The sequence below is a fragment of the Henckelia pumila genome, chromosome 4, assembly GCF_033568475.1.
Source record: "Henckelia pumila isolate YLH828 chromosome 4, ASM3356847v2, whole genome shotgun sequence".
Taxonomy (NCBI): domain Eukaryota; kingdom Viridiplantae; phylum Streptophyta; class Magnoliopsida; order Lamiales; family Gesneriaceae; genus Henckelia; species Henckelia pumila.
Window position 1 is genome coordinate 9,293,538 of NC_133123.1, and position 19,074 is coordinate 9,312,611.

General features: G+C 34.1%; 3 protein-coding genes across 4 annotated transcripts; 2 read left to right on the plus strand and 1 right to left on the minus strand.

Moving 5' to 3' along the window:
- The first annotated feature begins 3,642 nt into the window (after positions 1-3,642).
- On the plus strand, positions 3,643-4,919 carry LOC140866678 (transcription factor MYB24-like). The gene is made up of 3 exons (XM_073271714.1): positions 3,643-3,856; positions 3,990-4,119; positions 4,260-4,919. Exons 1-3 carry the CDS (start codon positions 3,715-3,717, stop codon positions 4,690-4,692), a joined length of 705 nt encoding a protein of 234 aa, XP_073127815.1. The 5' UTR covers positions 3,643-3,714; the 3' UTR covers positions 4,693-4,919.
- A 364-nt stretch (positions 4,920-5,283) lies between these two features.
- On the minus strand, positions 5,284-9,042 carry LOC140864974 (uncharacterized). The gene is made up of 4 exons (XM_073269436.1): positions 8,885-9,042; positions 8,005-8,064; positions 6,020-7,163; positions 5,284-5,912 (listed from the first exon to the last, which is right to left on the minus strand). Coding segments are annotated over exons 2-3 (933 nt in total). The 5' UTR covers positions 8,006-8,064; positions 8,885-9,042; the 3' UTR covers positions 5,284-5,912; positions 6,020-6,231.
- Positions 9,043-9,620: 578 nt separating this feature from the next.
- Positions 9,621-15,176, plus strand: LOC140865506 (carboxyl-terminal-processing peptidase 2, chloroplastic). 2 transcript variants are annotated; one of them, XM_073270173.1, is made up of 14 exons: positions 9,651-9,746; positions 10,154-10,204; positions 10,304-10,664; positions 10,750-10,899; positions 11,506-11,588; positions 11,723-11,931; positions 12,568-12,636; positions 12,922-13,040; positions 13,373-13,448; positions 13,529-13,570; positions 13,985-14,093; positions 14,469-14,566; positions 14,678-14,771; positions 14,869-15,176. In XM_073270173.1, the coding sequence occupies exons 2-14, from the start codon at positions 10,190-10,192 to the stop codon at positions 14,992-14,994; spliced, it is 1,551 nt and encodes a 516-aa protein (XP_073126274.1). In that variant the 5' UTR covers positions 9,651-9,746; positions 10,154-10,189; the 3' UTR covers positions 14,995-15,176. The 2 variants fall into 2 exon arrangements, with proteins under 2 accessions (XP_073126273.1, XP_073126274.1); XM_073270172.1 differs by lacking the exon at positions 10,154-10,204 and having other exon boundaries at positions 9,621-9,746.
- The last annotated feature ends 3,898 nt before the right edge of the window (positions 15,177-19,074 follow it).

A 19,074-nucleotide genomic window follows, 5' to 3' on the forward strand; every position in this document is an offset into this window, starting at 1 on the left:
CTTATATATGCAATTATGCATCAACAAACGTACCATTAGTATATAATCATTCATAATAAATATTATATTTTATCAACAGAAAAAATATCACTAAACGAATATCAAATCGAGCAATTATTTAATGCCAACTCTATGAAAACCCTAAATATAAAAAAGGGATTAATTTGCGAAGATGCCTCGTGGTCTTCCACTTTACAAGTCGATTTGGACATCTGTTTGAACCACTTCAACAACATATCTTCGTTGCGCAAAGTTTTACACACTTTTGGTCTCTCAAAATTCTTCTTAATTCCCTTCCGTACCAATCGTATATTTATGCCCTAAAAAAAGAAAAATCATATAATAATATCATACAAATAACGAGATTTGTATGTCGATTTATTGAGGGTTCAATTCAAATCGAGTTGGTTTTTTCGTTAATTTAATAGTTAAAATTGTTGATATATAGACATGACATATATAGGTAAGCCATGCCCCGAAAATCAGTCAAAATTTATAAACATTAATAGTTAAATCAAGAACGTTGAAATATTTGAGATTAAACTCCAAAAAATGCCAAACAAATATGAGACTGAACCGATTGTTTTCCCTTATATATAATCTACATAAGCTTCAACTATATATTTCCTAGTAATCAAATTTATTTTTTTAGAAACACATATATAATCAAATCATGATGATTTTGTTCTTTTTACCGATGTGACTGTGTTGATTCGACGCTCATATGTACAAGTCACATCAATACTCAAAATGAAAAATTATTAGAATTATCGATAATTAGAGTTTACAAGTCTAAAACTGATCAATTTTGACAACATAGAACTAGCACGAAATTAAAATGTCCCTCTGTATTTGCGGAAAAATCTATTAATGCTAGAATTTAGGAGAATTTTGAAACTAAATTAATAATTATAACATCAAAGCAAATATTATGTGTCTCAATTTGTGATCATAATGTTGATACGTAATTAACTCAGTTCGTGGTAAAAATAAACTACATATTAGTGTACCCTTCGTGGATCCTAGTGTTACACCTGTCTCCTAATGACGTATTAAGTTTGTATTGAAATTGTACTAATAATAATAATAATAATAATATTTAAAAGGCATCAATGACATAATTAGGATATATCCATAAACTAGAATAAATAAACTTGAACATATCTCCTTAAGAAATAAGCAAATCCAACACCTGTTATTAATCCATTGGGTTTGTAGACGTTTTCATGAGTAAAAAATTGCCACTAACCTAATTTTTAATTGGAAATATTATGACAGTCCCCCAAGGAATTATGTTTCCTAGTGTCTAGATTCTTTAATCTTAGGTTGTACGTGGCCCTATTGTATCAAGAATGTTTCTATTTTCAGAGGTAAACTCGATAACTTATGTAAGTTGAGTGATTTATTTTTGTGTTTTCATTTAGAGAGTAAGTTGAGGGATTTAATTCTATTTTACTAGTAAATGTATGGAAAAGTTAGACTATCTTGTAAATGAGACGTCTTCCATTTTTTTCCACATGGTGTCAATTTGGGTGAGTTGAGTTGGGTTGACGAAAATAGTTTTAAAAATTTTCTCAACCAGAATCCGACCTAAATCAACCCGAACCCGGCTAACACGATTAACCCGATCAACCCGAACCAACCCGATTTTATTTCTTTATTTTTTTATTTTTCAACAGAATAATTAAATAAAAATTCTAAACACACAATAATAATAGTAATATTTAATTTAATCACATAATAATAAAATCTAAGTTTATATATAATTTAAATTTGAAAGTTTAGTTGTAAAAAATTTAAAGTATACTTATTACAAAAATAAAAAAATATTTTAAAAAATAAAAATTGTACATAATAAACATTAAATGACGAAAATCTATTATATCAATATACAATATATTTTTTTTCAAGCATACAACGTATAAAAATGTAGCAAATCTTTCTTAATTTTATATAAAAATAGTAATAAATAAAAGTTTCGGATCATGTCGGGTCCATCCAGGTTGACCCAAACCCAACCCGAACCCGATTAATTTTTTTGGGTTAGCTTTCGGGTCAACCCGATTCAACCCAAATCCAAAAAATCCCAACCCTAACCCGATATTTTTTGAGTCGACTCATGTCGGGTTGAGTTGAGTTTTGACATCCCTAGGGGTGGTTCGGTACGGTATATCGCGGTACTCAACAAATACCGCATACCGTACCAAAAATTTCGATATATCGAAATGTCGGTATACCGAAATTTCGATATGACATAAATCCATACCGTTTTTATCAAAAAATTTCGGTATACCGAAATTCGGTACGGTATCGATATGATACAGTGTATACCGACATTTTAAATATTTTTTTAAACAATTTTTTTTTAAAAATGTCGGTATACGCGGTATCATATTGATACCGTGTATACCGACTTTTTTCATATTTTTTCGGTATACCGAAATAATGAAATTTCGCAAATCCTATACCAATACTGATACCGAAATTTTCGGTGTATACGGTTCTTTTTTCGATACAATATAAACGATATGACGGCATTTCGATATTTTTCCTCAGCCCTAGACATCCCTTATTTTTTCCATGTTATGGGTTAAGTACTTAAGTTAAACATTTACCCTATCAATTTGTTTTTTAGTCATTTTTTTATTAGAATACTGATAGCACTGGAAAATCATGATGTGAGAAGAAAATTTGCTAATGTTCCTATAGTCAGCGACGGCCACTTCCGTCGTCGCTCAAACCATCTCAAATCAATGACAGTTGTCATCCAAAAAACATTGGTCAAAATTCAAAATCTTTTTTGCTATGGTTTTTTTGAAACTGTCGCAAGTGGACTTTAATTTATTTCTTGTGGAGTGAATTCGTCCATAAGATGACTAAAAAATGAAAATATATATATATATAAGTTACAAAACCAAAAATATAATTCACGGCTTAGATGGCATTTTATTGCATGTCATATACATTTTCCTCATGCAACACAGAGAGAATATTAATATTGCAGTGAGGAGCTAGGATTTTAACTTTTAAGTGTAAATGTGTAATCACCTATTTTCTAATTAATTAAAAAAAGTTTTCAACAAAATGCATGCATGTTTCGTACATTTTATATAATCCTAATACAAGACTTGGGGTTCCCATATAACTCTAATTTGTAGCACGAACATATATTATAATAACTCTACACATTTTATCTAATATAAAATTCGAAATTATTAGCCGGGAGATATTTACTCCTACAAATATGTACAAGAAGCAAATCAAGCTAGCGTGTGGGTTCCAAATCTTATTTAAACTGACTCAATAGTTTATTAACATTTCAGATAAATCATTGTATATATAATTTGTATTACAACATGTGTTTCCACTAAGCACAAAAAAAAAAAAAAAGAAAAACAAAGGAACAGAATCAAGGCAATCTAGTAAAATTGGACTGGGAATATTATATAAGATTTCGGTGTTCAACACATATATACAAACTAGTACAAATCTTTAGCTTATAATATATTGCTACTAGAAGATATTGGTAGCATGATAATGACATCAACTAAGCAAAAGATGCCCGAAATTTGCAATATAAATATGCAGCAAACACAAGCATCTCATTGTGTCTGGGAATTTTGAGGACATACTAAATTATATGCCTTAAAATATACTGATTAGGAAACTGCAAATTAACTCAGCTTTTGCATTTTATTTTATATATATATATATATGGCACAAAATATGGGATGGGAAGTGTCTGGAGAAGGGTACTGGAAGAAAGGGCCTTGGACTGCGGAAGAAGACAGATTACTCATGGAGTATGTGAAATTGCATGGTGAAGGCCGATGGAACAATGTGGCTACGCTTGTAGGTACGTATATATATATACACATACCTCGGTTCGATCTCGTTCTCGCACGTGTCGATTTTGTTGATAGCATATATAGAATCCATATACATGTATATAATTTTGAATCCAATCACTTTGTTTGGACATTTAACAGGATTGAAGAGAAACGGGAAAAGTTGTAGATTGAGATGGGTAAATTATTTGAGGCCGGACTTGAAGAGGGGACAAATAACCCCACACGAGGAGAGTATAATTCTTGAGCTCCATGCAAGATGGGGTAACAGGTAGGCACTCATTTGGACACATAAATATATATAATTTCTTTCATGCCATCATCTCGTGCAAATACACCGCGAGTTTTTCTTCGTATATATAGATTATTTCCGAGTTGTATATATAGTTAATTTGTGAACATGTTATATAGGTGGTCGACTATTGCTAGAAGCTTGCCAGGGAGAACAGACAATGAAATAAAAAACTATTGGAGGACACATTTCAAGAAAAAAGGAAAACCCTCCTCGGAAAGTACTACACCGGAAAAGTCGAGTGCACACATGGTGCGGAGGCAACAGTTTCAACAACAACAACAACAACGACATCAACAAGACCAGATGGACGTGAATGCGATCATGTCGTTCATGTTTAAGGACAGCGACGATGATTATTTGCCGATTTTGACTCAATCCATGCAAGAAATGTCATATCCAAGCTGTGGAGGAGTACTGGAAGAGCAAGGATTGCTTCATTCAATGATCTCTGGCTATGGTTCCATTTTGCCGGAGGCCTCAAATGAAGATATCACAATATGGGATGGTGGCTTGTGGAACTTGGATGATAGATACCATCAATTGAGCTGATTACTACTCTGCTTCGCCACTACTCCTCTTTTTTCTTTTTCCTTTTTTTTTTTAAAATTTTAATCCTTCTAATTTTAAATCCATGCACCTATTTAAGACAGCAAATCGAATATGGTTTTTTTTTTTTGGAAAAAAAATAGAAAATATTGTGAAAAACACTTTCACTTTACAAATCTCTTGTTATTGCTTTGCTTTATTAGCAGTAGTTGAGAGAACCAAAATTAAAAAGGTTCCCAACTTGAAGATCATGATCATTCATGTCTCATGATCGTTTTTTTCTTATGAAATTTCTTTTTGTTTCCTTATGTTCCGAATTTCCCAGATAATAACTGTATCTTTTTCAGACATGTGATTATCTGTACCCTTTATTTTGCTTTGGGATCTAATAATATTACAAAATATTATTAAAAGTTGCACTTCTGATTATGTCCGAAGGTATTCTTAGAAAACATATAATGTTATGATAGATATGAATTCATTTTCATAATCTGGAAAATGATTGATATTACGTTTTAAAAAGGGAAAATAGAATGATATTCAAATAGAATCATGCCACATAAAATTATCGTCTATACCTTAACTAATATTAGAATTTAAATTTACAATCAGGAGTCCGGGCCCTGGGGGGGGGGCGGAAATAAAAGCAAAATCAAAACGAGCACAAACTATAATTCAAGCATTTTTTTGGCAGATCTTGGTAAATTAGTTTGAAACAAATTCTTGGATTTTAACTCTAATACAATCCAAGTTTGAACTGAGAAGACATCAATTTCCTTTTCGATTTAACGCATCTAAGTATAATTCGCGCAAACAGCTCATCGAACCCGAACAATTCGATTGTGTTCCTCCCCTACCATAATGTATCCTCCAAACTCATCATATGAGCAAATCACCAACAATCTCGATTTGATTGACCCCCCCTTGTGCACACAACACGGAAGGTCGCTCGTTCCTCTCCCCAAGGAGGAATCGAATATTTACTTTCTCCTCTCCTCCCACCATGGATACTGAAAATAGCATGACCCTTCTGCTCATATTTAAATAGAAACTATAGTGGCATGAAGGATTTTGCTTTTACCCAAGAGTCTAGATATCTGAGGAGATTTGTTGGAGACAATGTCTCGTAAAGGGATAGTCGTCATATCCCGCTCCATTCCACACCCAATAAACATACATTTTTCTTCCCTGTGAGACTCATAGAGTAATCTACTGCCATCCATCTGAAAGTAATTAAGATACCAATAGATCAATTCTTAATTAATCTTGTAAAGATACAAAATGTGAACCAATATATTCTAAAAGAATCTTAGAGAAGATATAAGTTTACCTCAACGTTTCTGTTTTTCCTCAAGTTTATTCAAAAGTGATCATTCCAGTGCAAACAAATTCTAGGCAATCTTATCCACAGAATAACCAATGTAATGAAGGCCTCATATCTCAATACGCGTCCTGGATTCAAGATGTTTCCCCTTACCTTTCGTGTTAAAGGAAGTTACAACTTTTCACTGGATCAGATTTCCGTCTCATCACTTCCCAGAATCAGTGTTGTAACTTGCCATGAATTTCCCGCATCAGCAGGTCAGAGTTGTCAACGACAATCTTGCTTGCATGTACTATGTAACTGCATAATTCATGCTTTGGAGCTGGCCTGAATAATTTTAATTCTACAAGAGGATTAGTGATTACCGTTGTATTGCATATCTCTTTGGCAGGCTGGACATGCTTCCACCAGAAATCAGACAATGCCATTTTCAAAACATACCAATATTCCTCATTGCGATATAATCTAAACAAACTACTGCCATGAACTGTCCAAACATACATGTCCATCCAATCTCGGTCCAGTATTTCCATTAGACCTTGAGCTTGGGGGATATAATAAAGTGGCACTCGTTTCCATGGGTAGGCACGGGTCATATCACCACCAAAAAATGGACATTTGATTTCAAGAACCCCGCGTGAAGGCAAGCCATAAATATAGCTATCAACAACCCCATCTGGAGAAGCTGCAAGCCAATTATCTTCAGGATTCTTTTTTCCATGGACCTGGAATTCAGGAAACGCTATAGGATTTCCGGTTATTAACTTGTACCTTTCAAGAGCTTCCTCTTCCTTAATATTGCTCCAACATGTAGCTAAGTTACCAGAAAATGGTTCGACAAACCCAAGCTTCTCTAGCCACAACTTGATTCGTCCACGAGGCCAGAAACCAACAGCCATGCCAAACGTACTCGCTGTTAGTTTATGTTTTCTCAAGTGTTGCCAATTCTTGAACCAGTGCTGAAGCCCGCTGTCCTGAAGGATAGGGTGACTACCATCAGATAAGATTCCAGGAAAGCGACCAATCTGATTGCCACTGTACCTTCTAGTGCCGCAATAGAATGGAGAAACTACAGTCTTCTTCAAGCTCTTGAAGTGCTTGTTACATAAAAAATATCCACCATGAGAAATAGGAGTATGCAACTTCTTCACTGCACAAGATTCATGTTGAAAAGACTATAAAACATGTGTAGCTAAAAAAGATAGAAGTAACAATGGTAATCTCAGAACAAATACTAATGTTACTGTAACGAGCATAGTTTCGCACTACTGGTTGCGATATTCGAAGTTTCCATGGTATAGAAGCATACGAGTATTGGATTAAGCTACCAAGTACAACGTTTTGTAACTACAAATTTAATTTATATGAACAAGAAATATTGAACTTCTCATACCATAGAACAGCCGAACATGCCTTTGCAACCATTGAAGTCATATGCCACAATTTCTCATTATGTTTTTTTTTAATAGGAAACAATAATATTATTTTATAAATAAAGAGAGTGAAATTTACAACTTGCGAACCAGTGGTCCACAAAAAGATTCTAGAAAAGAACCACCAAATAAGCTAACCCAAGACTAAACTCCAATCCCTATACAAATCTCATTATAAGTCAATGGAGAAAAATAAAAGCCATTTTTATAGGCTAACCTTCTTGAGGATGAATGCCGGAGTCTCTGCATACAACAGTGCATAAAATTTGTGCATAAAATGGTTTTTCACTCATCTTGAATCATCTCACTAATGTTTTCAGACATAATAATGAATAATTACACCATCCTAAAAACTGAAAGTGTAAGAATGCATAATTACGCAAAGATAACATGCTAAAAAAAATAAAGGTCAATAAAAATACAATGAATCACAATGATGATTTCCTTATCTCAAGAGAAAATTGCACACCAAATTAGCAACTTCAATGAAATGAGGATATCTCGAAAATATTTTAACATCTTAAACAACAAAAGAATCAATTGAGCAAAAAATCTTACTCAAATGGGCATCAACATGAAACCAAGTAGCCGAGGCTAGCTGAATTCTCCAAACAGATGCTGCAAAAATATTTTTTAAAAAATACTTCATTTTATATACTAGTAACCGAGGCACACGCGTTGCACATGCGTAATATAAGATATAAATATTACGTAATACTTTTACAAAATAAGTTTTTTATTTAAATTACTTGATTTAGATCTGGTTGGAGGTATTCAACAGGATGAATAAGATGGAATTGATGCTTAAAAAATATGAATTAAATATAGCATCCAACCATTTTTCTGTTGGTTGTTGCATTTGACAAGAAATTGAAGTAAATAAAAAGAAATTCCAGGAAACAAAGAGCAGGGTTTTGAACATAACCAGTACTAAATAGCAATGTTGAGTTTCGTCAATTATTACGATTGATATGTAAGATACTAATCTTCATTTGGTTTAATCAAGATTCAAGACTCACCAGATAATGATTTAAATGATTTTCATTTCACAAATAAGAAAAATAAATTACTCAACTTTATCATGTATCCAAACACAACACATTTAGATAAATTCAAACATATGAAATAAGGAACAAAAACACCCAAGCAGTTAATTAAAAAAATCGAAAAATCCAAACTTTGGGTCTTTTAATAATGTACAAGCTTGGCCCTCCAAAATTACTTTGCTGCTTTACAATGAACCCCCTTCCCAAGCCTGGTCCACACCATTCCCTATATCAATTCACCACTAAACTAAAAACAACACCAACCAAAACCTTTCAAAAGAATCCAAATCGAGGATAAGAAAAGCATACTCATGGCTCATATTTTGCACCATAATGAAAAAATAATGGAAAAATTAAAATCATGTAAAAAAAAAAAAGACTTTTTGACTTACAATTATCATCATAAGAATCGGAATCAGCAGCTGAGTAGAAGAAGTCTGATAATATTTGGAGCGAATTTGGTGTTGGGTTTAGGTTTGGTGTGGGGTTTAAGAGAAGGTTTAAGGAGGAAGGAGAGCAGAAGCCGAAATCGGCTCCCTCCCTCTTACTGAGAAATATTGAACTTACAAATGCGATTTTGCCCTAAAGATATACGACACTATTATATATATATATATATATATATATTGGAAATATGATAAATAAATGACACTAAAGTTGCTATCCCTAAAAAAAAAAAAGTTGCTAAAAATGTTGAATAATAATTAATAAATAGTTTCATCAATTTTTTTTACGATAATAGCTTTTCTGGAAAAAATACGTGGTTTATATTCATTTTTTTTTATAACCAAAAATAAAAAATGGGCTTGAGGTCAGAAGGTGTCAATTTATTCTATCAATATCTTTTTGGATAGTGTGGTTTACCTGACTAGCGTAATTTACATGCTATTGCGATACTCCGAGAGTTTATCCCGTGCTTAAGAAAGAGTAGCTGCTGCGGGTTCCGTAAAAAAAACAAAAAATCCAAAAAAAATATATATATAAAAAATGGGACCCAAAAGCGTCATCTAATATGGAGAAGAGACAGAGACAGATGGGCGAGGCAGAACCACGCTTTCTCTTTTACCAGAAGACAAAAAAAATAAAATAAAAAAGCGCGCAAATATAGAAACGACGCTTTTGTGGATATTGTGGCTGCAAACGAAAGAAAACGAGAGTTACCGAATGGAAGTTATTTTGGGAAGCTCAGGATCTGCTGTTGCATTCGCGTCTCTCCCATCTTTCCGAAATTCCTCCGCTCTTTTCTCCTCGGAGGTAAAATTTTCAACTAAAAACTGATTATTTTTCTGCATTATCTGTTATTTCGATTTTCATTGTTTTTTACCCCTTTGGTAGGTTGTTCTCTTTGTTATCGGTTTCAAGATTCATTTTTGATTTAAAACAAGTTGCTGTTTTAACGAAATGACATTATACATTACCGATCAATTAAATGAAACAATCAATTTCACTTCTTCAACCAAGGGAATTGAAGTTTTTTTTAAAAAAAAAAAAAAATTCTTTTGGAGCTTTCTAATTGATACAAAGTTATAGTTAATTGTAAACGGGTTGATTTTTAACTTCAAATGAATATGGCGTGTTTAATGCATGTTCCGTGTACTTTTCATTATCAAGAACATTTGTGTAAATACATCAAACCCCTCATTGTGCATGGTCCTTAGCAGGGGTGGCTGGAATTCTAGGGATGGCTTGTGTAGCATATGGGAAGGATTGAAGTAGCTTGGACTCTATTTTAAAATCTTAATTAGCTTATGATATGAATTTTCCTTGTTGACAAAGTGAAGTTTTCAAATTTTTTAATTGAACATGTCCAGGTGCTACTTTTGAATCGTCCTCCAGCAAAGAGAAGTAGAGGTCAAATACATTATTCTTCATTCAGTAAAGAACAGAGTATTGTAAAATATAATTCAACTCAGTCCTTCAAAAATGACCACGTCCATGACGATGTTCGTCTGAAACTTTGGAGGCTGAATAAGACATTTGTCTCTCGAAGTGGTTTCTTTGTGCTTAAGCCTGAAAGCTTTACCTGGTGGAGAAAATTTATTATCAGCATCCAGAAAGTAGTAAAATGTACCGAGTGGCATAGCAATCTTGGTCCCATACTTTCTATCAATCTTGTTGTCGGAGTGATGCTTTATATGACATTTAGTGCTGCTGTCACTAAAACTCCTTCATGTAAGTTTGACCGTACTTACTTGGTATTTCTAGAGTTGCATATTGCCTCCATTTTACCCATTACTTAGCTTCTCACGATATGTAGGGGCCCTAACTGAAGAAAATCTTATTTTTTTGGAGGCTTGGAGAACAATTGACCGTGCTTTTATTGATAAAAGTTTCAATGGGCAAAGTTGGTTTAGGTATAGAGAAAATGCTCTTCGCAACGAACCTATGAACACAAGAGAAGAGACATGTAAGTTTCTTATCATTTAGCTTTGATAACAAACTTATCTATTTTTATAGCTACCTGACCTTTGAGAAATTATTGATTAATCTTTATTTGTTCAGTCTATCTGCTGATGTTCGTAAAAAAGGTTCGAGAACTTTTTTCGGGATAGTGTCATAGAATAGAAGGGTGACTGGTAAAAGATTAGACAGATACATAGGTACAACTGGTTTTTCCCCCCCAAGGGCTCATACACAAAAACAAGCACACCTCCATGCTGTGCCAATGTCCACAAATAATAATCTAGAAATAGGAACAGGCATCCTGCACAACTCTTCATGTAGTGATGCATATCTGCTTCTGATTTGTTGGATAGTTGATTTAGCTATCTTTGTTCATTGGTTGTACATTTTTTGGGAACCAGAATTTCTTAATTCCAGCTTTAGAAGAAATTAGAATATGTATTGTGGATGTGGGCATGCTTCTTGTTGTGTGCTTGTTTATGTATGTGAGAACGCATCAGCACAGGGATCTTTTTTCAAAACAATTTCACACAAATCTTAATCCAAGCTTTAGCGGTACCATATTTAATTCTCTATCAGCTGTTCTAATCCTGGCTTTGTATGATTGCAGATGCAGCTATAAGGAAGATGGTTGCCACTCTAGATGACCCTTTCACTCGGTTCTTGGAGCCTAAAAAATTTAAGAGTCTGAGGGTACCGGCTTTGTAATGATATTATGCATTGCTATATTTTGCTTGAAGAGAATACATTCTGCAATGTTCATAAATTAATCATTTTGATTGATCTTTGTAGCATGTAAAACTTATTGATATGTCCTTTGAAGGCAGTCTGGAACGAAAAACACTCTTACTGGAGTTGGGCTCTCAATTGGTTACCCTAAAGAAAAGGATAAATCAAGTTCTGAACTCGTGGTTGTCTCTGCTGCTCCAGGAGGTCCAGCATTTAGGGCTGGAATTTTATCCGGGGATTTGATTGTTGCAATTGATGATAAAAGTACCGAGAGCATGGAAATATATGATGCGGCTGAGCGCTTGCAGTGAGTTTCATCTATGATGAGCCTACAATTGATGATAAAATCGATAATTTATTTTTTTCGAACTTTTGAAATTGAGCTGTATATGTTATTGTGTAAGTAGACTTTTTATTTCTCCACAAAGATGACGTCCTTTGAGTTCTTTTATCCTACATGGCGACTATGCCTACCTTCCCAAAGAACCCAAGATTTCATGCAAAAAATCCATTCTAGAGTAATATCTTAAGTAGAAGATCACAATTTGGAATTTACCAATACCAAATTACCATCTTGATAAATGATATTTATCTGTAAAACTTTGAGATATTTGGCTGATAGGGATGAAGTTTTGCTCAAAATATCGTGCTATGAGTGGCGTCTTTGGTTGGCCATCTGTAGCTGTTTAAGGTCATGGATACAGTGAAGCAGAAATTCAATGCTTTTAAATTTGGAAGTCATTATTAATTGGTCTTCTTTCCCTTCCTTGCAAAATATTATAAACTATATTTATGTATTAATTTCATGATTAGATACGATGTATGATATGTATGCTCTTGTATTATTGCTCATGGTTAAGTTCAATACATGATGTATATGTTTATGATAAGGCTCTGCTAAATCGAGAACTAGGTATGACTGAATATTGAAATGGATTTACAGGGGACCTGAAGGAAGTGGTGTGGAATTAATTGTACGCCATGGTTCTGAGACAAGGCACCTATCCTTAATGTATGTACATCTTTATCTGTGTAAGAATTGCTTCATTTACTTTGAGTTACACTCTTCGAATTAACAGGAAAGAATTTTTACCCCGTTTATATGCGTAAAAGTTGAAACAGGACTCCTGTCTGGTTAAGCATAAATTTTTATGCGATAGTATCTTTTGTATGAATTGTATGGATTTAAAATTTAAGACCTTGAATAAAATATTTTTACATGCATGTCTTCTTTTTTAATATTTTGTTTTTTTCCGGATTCAAAATTTTTTACAATCCCTTAACTTCTGTTTTTCAGACGAGAGAGAGTTTTACTGAATCCAGTGAAGTCCCGAGTCTGCAAAACTCCTGGTTTGGGGGATGATGCCCCTCTAGTTGGATATATCAAATTAACTTCATTCAACCAAAATGCTTCTGGTATTTTTTGTTATTGAAGATGAATCTTATGTGTCTGTTTGTGTGAACTCTTCTCGAACTTTTCATGGTTAAATAATATTTCATATAAATTATAACCACCCATTTTGAAAATTGTATTAATACCACAAAGAATTGGAGTATTTTCTTTTTTTGTCTATCTTCGAAGTCTGGTTTCAATTGTCGTATAATGTTAACAGGGCATGCTTGTCTTGGTCATTGAAAGTGGTTTACTCGCAATTTATATTTGACTCTAATACATTCCTTTCCATGCTAAATGTATTATACTTTTCGAGTTTTATTTTTCTCAATATGTCATCATTCATACTTTTTAGGTGCTGTGAAAGAAGCCATTGAAACATTGAAGGGAAACAATGTGAATTCCTTCATATTGGACCTTCGAGATAATAGGTGACATGCTTTGAACATTCTTCATTCTATTTCTACCATTTTCCTTGAGCTGGATCTTTTACTTGCTTTGTTTGTTGCAGTGGTGGCCTTTTCCCTGAAGGAGTTGAAATTGCTAAAATTTGGTGAGTTTCTGGCAGAAGTTAGTTTTTCAGAAGAGACATATGAACTTGACGTTGCTACAATTAATGTTGAAAATCTTCCTTTTTTATTCTGTTCTTCTCCTTCACTCCTTCTGTATGATCAATTTGAATATTCCTAGGCAGTGATTTAGTTGAATTTGTCAGGAATTTTTTTCCTGCTTTTGAAAATGTGCTTGTATGCGTCAGTAAGACATTGTTTGAGGATGACTTTCTCAACTTCATTTGCCTTTTTTTACCTTCAAAATTGAACTGCATCTCTGTCCTGGATATTTTGTTTTCAATATCAGTTTCATTACCTCTTTTAATCTCGAGAATCCATATGTTTCATGATGCTGGCATTTCTGTGTTAAAATGGACGCTGAAGGGTGACTTCTTGCTGCTTTTTATTGCAATCAGGTTGGAGAAGGGAGTGATTGTGTATATTTGTGATAGTCGAGGTGTTCGTGACATATATGACACAGATGGAAGTAATTCAGTGGCATCATCAGAACCCTTGGTAGTACTGGTACGCTGAGTTCTTTTCTGAACCATTCTTGATCTTTATCTTTGCATGTGATCTAGAATCCTTCATATGGCTTCTCCTCCTTTCTTTGTGTCACGTGTCTATAAAAATTGCAAGACTTGTACTAATGGCATTTTGGGTTGACCAACTCGATGTCTTTTTCCGTGAAGAATCTTATCAATTAATCATACATCCAACTCAAAGCTTCACTGTCCATACTATTGATTTTTTTTTCGATGAAATTTCTTCTGGACGATAGCATCGCTACTCCCTACCTTTTCTTCTAAAATATTGAATCTTTGTATCTATATCTCGTATCTCAGGATACTTTTTCTCCGTTCTTCATATGGTTTGATTCGCTTCAATCTTGCCGTGCAGGTCAATAAAGGCACTGCAAGTGCCAGTGAAATTTTGGCTGGTGCTCTAAAGGACAACAAACGTGCAGTCCTAGTTGGAGAACCTACATATGGGAAAGGGTGACTATTTCATGATCCTTACAAGTTAAACCGTTGTTTTTTGTTTGTATACAAGGATATATTGTATTGATTTTAGAACGTTGATAATTTCCCAATTACCAAAATCTGCAGTAAAATTCAATCTGTTTTTGAGCTATCCGATGGTTCTGGCTTGGCCGTTACTGTTGCTCGTTATGAAACTCCTGCCCACACTGATATCAACAAGGTCTCACTCCATCTCCACATATCATTCCATGTTAACATGCGGATCTATCCTCAGTAGATAATAATGCGTGCAACTTTATTTGTTTTGTTTTATCTAGGTTGGCATAATTCCGGATTATCCCTTGCCAGTGTCGTTTCCAAAAGATGAAGATAGTTTATGTGGTTGCCTTCAGGATCCCACCTCTGCTTGTTATCTCAACAGAGTTCAGTTATTCTCTAGATAAAATTTCTGGGTATTTTTTTATTTGAGGGTTCTTTAATCCTTTTTCCTTTGGGCATTCATATACAAAGTATGTTCCCGTTGATGCAAAGTTTCACTCAAGAGTTTTGTTCCTTCGGCTTTCAGGAAGTATAGTGTCAAAAGTGTAAATTTGGGAAATATTTATTAGTTGACCAATGTAAAAATGTTATTGCATTCAAAAACTGTTTGTTCATATCTCGTAAATATATACCTAAATATCTTCAAATAAATCCTTAAAGAATGCATCGTTGAGTTGACCACATTTCATGTGTGTCTTATTTCGAGGACATGAACTAAGTTATTTTTAACAATTTCTTCTAAGCTATGTGTGCGTTAAATCAAAATCCCGAAACCATTTTGTTCACGCAAAAATACGACGCTTAAAAAGGCTGGAAAAATAAAACGTTTCTTTTGAACACAAAATAAGGTACCAAATGTCCTTCTTGTCTATATAAAGGACTCCTTAAAGAATGCATCGTTGAGTTGACCACATTTCATGTGTGTCTTATTTCGAGGACATGAACTAAGTTATTTTTAACAATTTCTTCTAAGCTATGTGTGCGTTAAATCAAAATCCCGAAACCATTTTGTTCACGCAAAAATACGAGGCTTAAAAAGGCTGGAAAAATAAAACGTTTCTTTTGAACACAAACTAAGGTACCAACTGTCCTTCTTGTCTATATAAAGGACTCCCAGGTTATTTAGCCAACGGTTGTGAGACACAAACTAAGATACCAACACACTATTCTCACGCCCAGGAACGAATATGTCTTCAGACAAGATTGTTATTTTTAAAAAGTTTTATAAAATATAGTTTTTAAAAAACAATTGAGATGTGTTTTTAGATGTTTTTAGCAGTGTTGAAAATGGCAGGAGGCGGTGGCGGGACGGTCCGTAACCGCCTATCGCCTTGGCCGCCTAGGCGGCGTCTAGGCGGTTGAATTTTTTTTAAGCACTTTTTATGGGTAATCATATAATTCATCTATAGTCATGCAATGTAATAAAAATAGTCATAATTTTTTTATGTAAGATGTGTAATTAAATAATTTTTATGCATAAAAAAAGCTTCATAAATATAATACCATCTATACAAGATGCAAAAATGAAAAACAAAAAGAAAGTGGCTAGTGTTTTTGAAATATGTTAATAACTAGAGTTTTAAAATGGGTAGACTTTGACTAGGTTTTTAAAATTTATTGACTTTTGATTAGAATTTTAAAATTAGTTGACTCTTGACCTTTGACTGAATTTAAAAATGTATTGACCGCCTTGGCCGCCTCAACCCTGCCACCGCAGCCTCGCTCGTCAGACAGCTTGGGCCGCCTGTCACGCCCCGAAACCGGGCCTAGTTGACATCGGCGTTGTTTAACAATTTAACATTGAAACAACAAGTCTCGTAGTGCAAATCTTTCCAAAAACCAGTCTATTTCATAAACCATAACTGTTTTTTTACAGTGAAAATCACAAGTGCGGAAGCAATTAACATAGTAAGAAATAAGACTGAAATAAATTCTTGAATTTCCATATCTTAAACTTGATCACCAACCCCAAAATGCGTGTTGTTCATCATCTTCCAACTCATCTTCGCCCGTATCTGGGGAGGGAAGTAAGGGGTGAGTGTTTTGGTAAACACTCAGCAAGTGGGGGCCAATCGTACACACAAATATCGAATATATATATATACATGATACGAATTCAAAAGAAGACATGTTCCAGAACAAGTCGCAACATGAGTTAAGATATGAGACAAACAGAATTCGAAACAAAGCATCAAGACAAATCATAACTTAAGCATAACTTAGACATAGTACTGTTATTCATCTCGTTAATCCTGGCTACTGATCAGTCCCTAATTGTTACTCCTCTAAGGGAACGAGGCCTTAAACTGTTATTATAACCCACCGCATCAGAGCCTTATCATATCATGTTTTTGGAATTTCCTTACCATTTCTTAATTTGAATCCTAACAGTGCATTTCAAGATCTCCTTGCATAACAGAGGAATCGTACAGAATGAAACATGAAACGAAATCAAAGGACATGAAACGAGGAATGTACGATCGAGTTTTAAAAACAGGAAAATCATTCTTTTAAAAATATATTTATTCATATCTTATCATAATGACCATGGGCTTTTACTGGTTTTGGACTCTCTCTGGGGCCTTTTCCCATGCATGGGCTCCCTCTGGGGCATTTTCCCGTAGACAGGCTCCCTCTGGGGCCTTTTTCCTCACAGGCTTTTCCCAATGCGCCATTATTCAAATCAGAATCATCACAAACGAACATATCACATGGGTATCAATTGGAACAAAAAGAACAGAATGTTTCTGGACAAAGGCTTAGGAAAGGAATGCATAACGAATCATAAGGTACTTCAAAATGAAGCATAACAAAGGATTCATGTGGAAGGAAACATATACGGAATCAAAGTACATAAAGCAAACAGTGTACGATCAAAACATGAAACAGATGCTTGGTGATTTCAAACAAGAATAAGCCCAAACAAAGACTTCGATGGTTTCTTAGAATAATGCTTGGAGAATCAAAATTAACAAAAAGAGTCCAATAGAAACAAGACTCAATGATTTCCATCGAATTGAAACAAAGATGGCTTAAAGAAACAAAAACCAAATTACCTTATTTTTGGATTTAAATGCAACAAAATTCAGTCAACTTGCAGAAGTATTTTCGGAATATTGAACCGTCGAATCAACCACAAATTTTGTCAGCACGTTCATAAGGATGTGAGAAAGATTATGAACGGTGTAGATCATCTTTGAAGATCATTTGATACCATTTCTGGTCGACGAACTGGAGTCGCTCCCTTCTCGCCTAGAATCTGCCACTTATTATTGCGAAGGCCTTTTACGTAAATCTAACTGTTGGATTCGAAGTCATATGGGGTGACGAAAAAAATCAGTACAATGGACTTTGAAATGCTTCTTGGTTGTGATTTTTCACTCAACCTTTGGGAGTATTTATAGGCAACTTAGATCACCTGAATGGTCATGATTTAAGACCATTAAATCCCATTTTAATGTCATTATCAGCCATGAATTGGGATGTTACAAACCTTGATCATGACTCTTCAATTTCTACATTGATGTTGGCCTTTCAACTCCTTGTAATGTTACTAAAAAAACTGAATCTTCACATCACACCCTCCTTATTGAGAGTTTTGTCCTCGAAACTCGAATCAACTTGCCCTTTAAAAAGAAAGGGATATATCTTGCGCATCTTTTCCTCAAGTTCTGAAGTGCCTCTCTCTCCGTGTGGTTAGACCATTTTATTTTTATGTACGGAATGGTTCTTCATCTCAAAACTTGGTCCTTGGTATCCACTATTTGGATTAAACTTTCTTCATACATCAAATATTCATTCAAGATCCCTTTAATCACGAGTGGTCCAACTTCAAGAATTTGACTTAGATATCTACAAGATAGTATGCTTGTCATGATTCCTCGTAATCACACCATATTGTCCATGTCTAGTATAACCAACTTGTCTAGAATAAATTCATGCGATGATGCACGAATTTATGAGTCTATCAACGATCACCCATGATCTTATTTAAATCCAAAAATAATTTTGATACAATTAATGTCCATACAAAAAATTTCTTATTGGCATATCTCTACTAATTGAACCCAAATTACGTAATTATCTTACATTGTTCAATCAAGTTCACTAAAATCCTCATCCTCTCGGCATGTTTTCTTTTAGCCGGACTTTTCTTAATCTTGTCTATAAGAATTACATACCCAAATTCCTACTAGATGAATCAATCATAGTTGAATTCCTCTCTAAATATATCCATATTTTTCAATAGTTCAAACCTAAATTTCTTTAACTGAGTTTCTCTTAACTAGAATCATCCTTAATTGGTTTACCCTTAGCTAAACACACAAGATATAGTGTGATAGATCTATGAATTAAAATTCATCCTTTCAGTGATAAGCTTAGTCTGTTGCATTTCACGCATGTCTACTTCTATTGGCTCTTTTTCATGTGCGTTCTTTGCGCTAACTGGTGTTGATTTGTAGCTAACATGATTTGAGTACTTG

What these genes read in the sequence shown, in the direction of transcription:
- LOC140865506 (XM_073270172.1), top strand. Translation starts at nt 9,657, where the DNA reads ATGGAAGTTATTTTGGGAAGCTCAGGATCTGCTGTTGCATTCGCGTCT. An exon ending in GAACACAAGAGAAGAGACAT is followed by an intron (nt 10,900 to 11,505) that starts GTAAGTTTCTTA and finishes GTATGATTGCAG; the next exon opens with ATGCAGCTATAAGGAAGATG. An exon ending in AAAAATTTAAGAGTCTGAGG is followed by an intron (nt 11,589 to 11,722) that starts GTACCGGCTTTG and finishes CTTTGAAGGCAG; the next exon opens with TCTGGAACGAAAAACACTCT.
- LOC140866678 (XM_073271714.1), top strand. Translation starts at nt 3,715, where the DNA reads ATGGCACAAAATATGGGATGGGAAGTGTCTGGAGAAGGGTACTGGAAG. An exon ending in CAATGTGGCTACGCTTGTAG is followed by an intron (nt 3,857 to 3,989) that starts GTACGTATATAT and finishes GACATTTAACAG; the next exon opens with GATTGAAGAGAAACGGGAAA. An exon ending in CATGCAAGATGGGGTAACAG is followed by an intron (nt 4,120 to 4,259) that starts GTAGGCACTCAT and finishes CATGTTATATAG; the next exon opens with GTGGTCGACTATTGCTAGAA.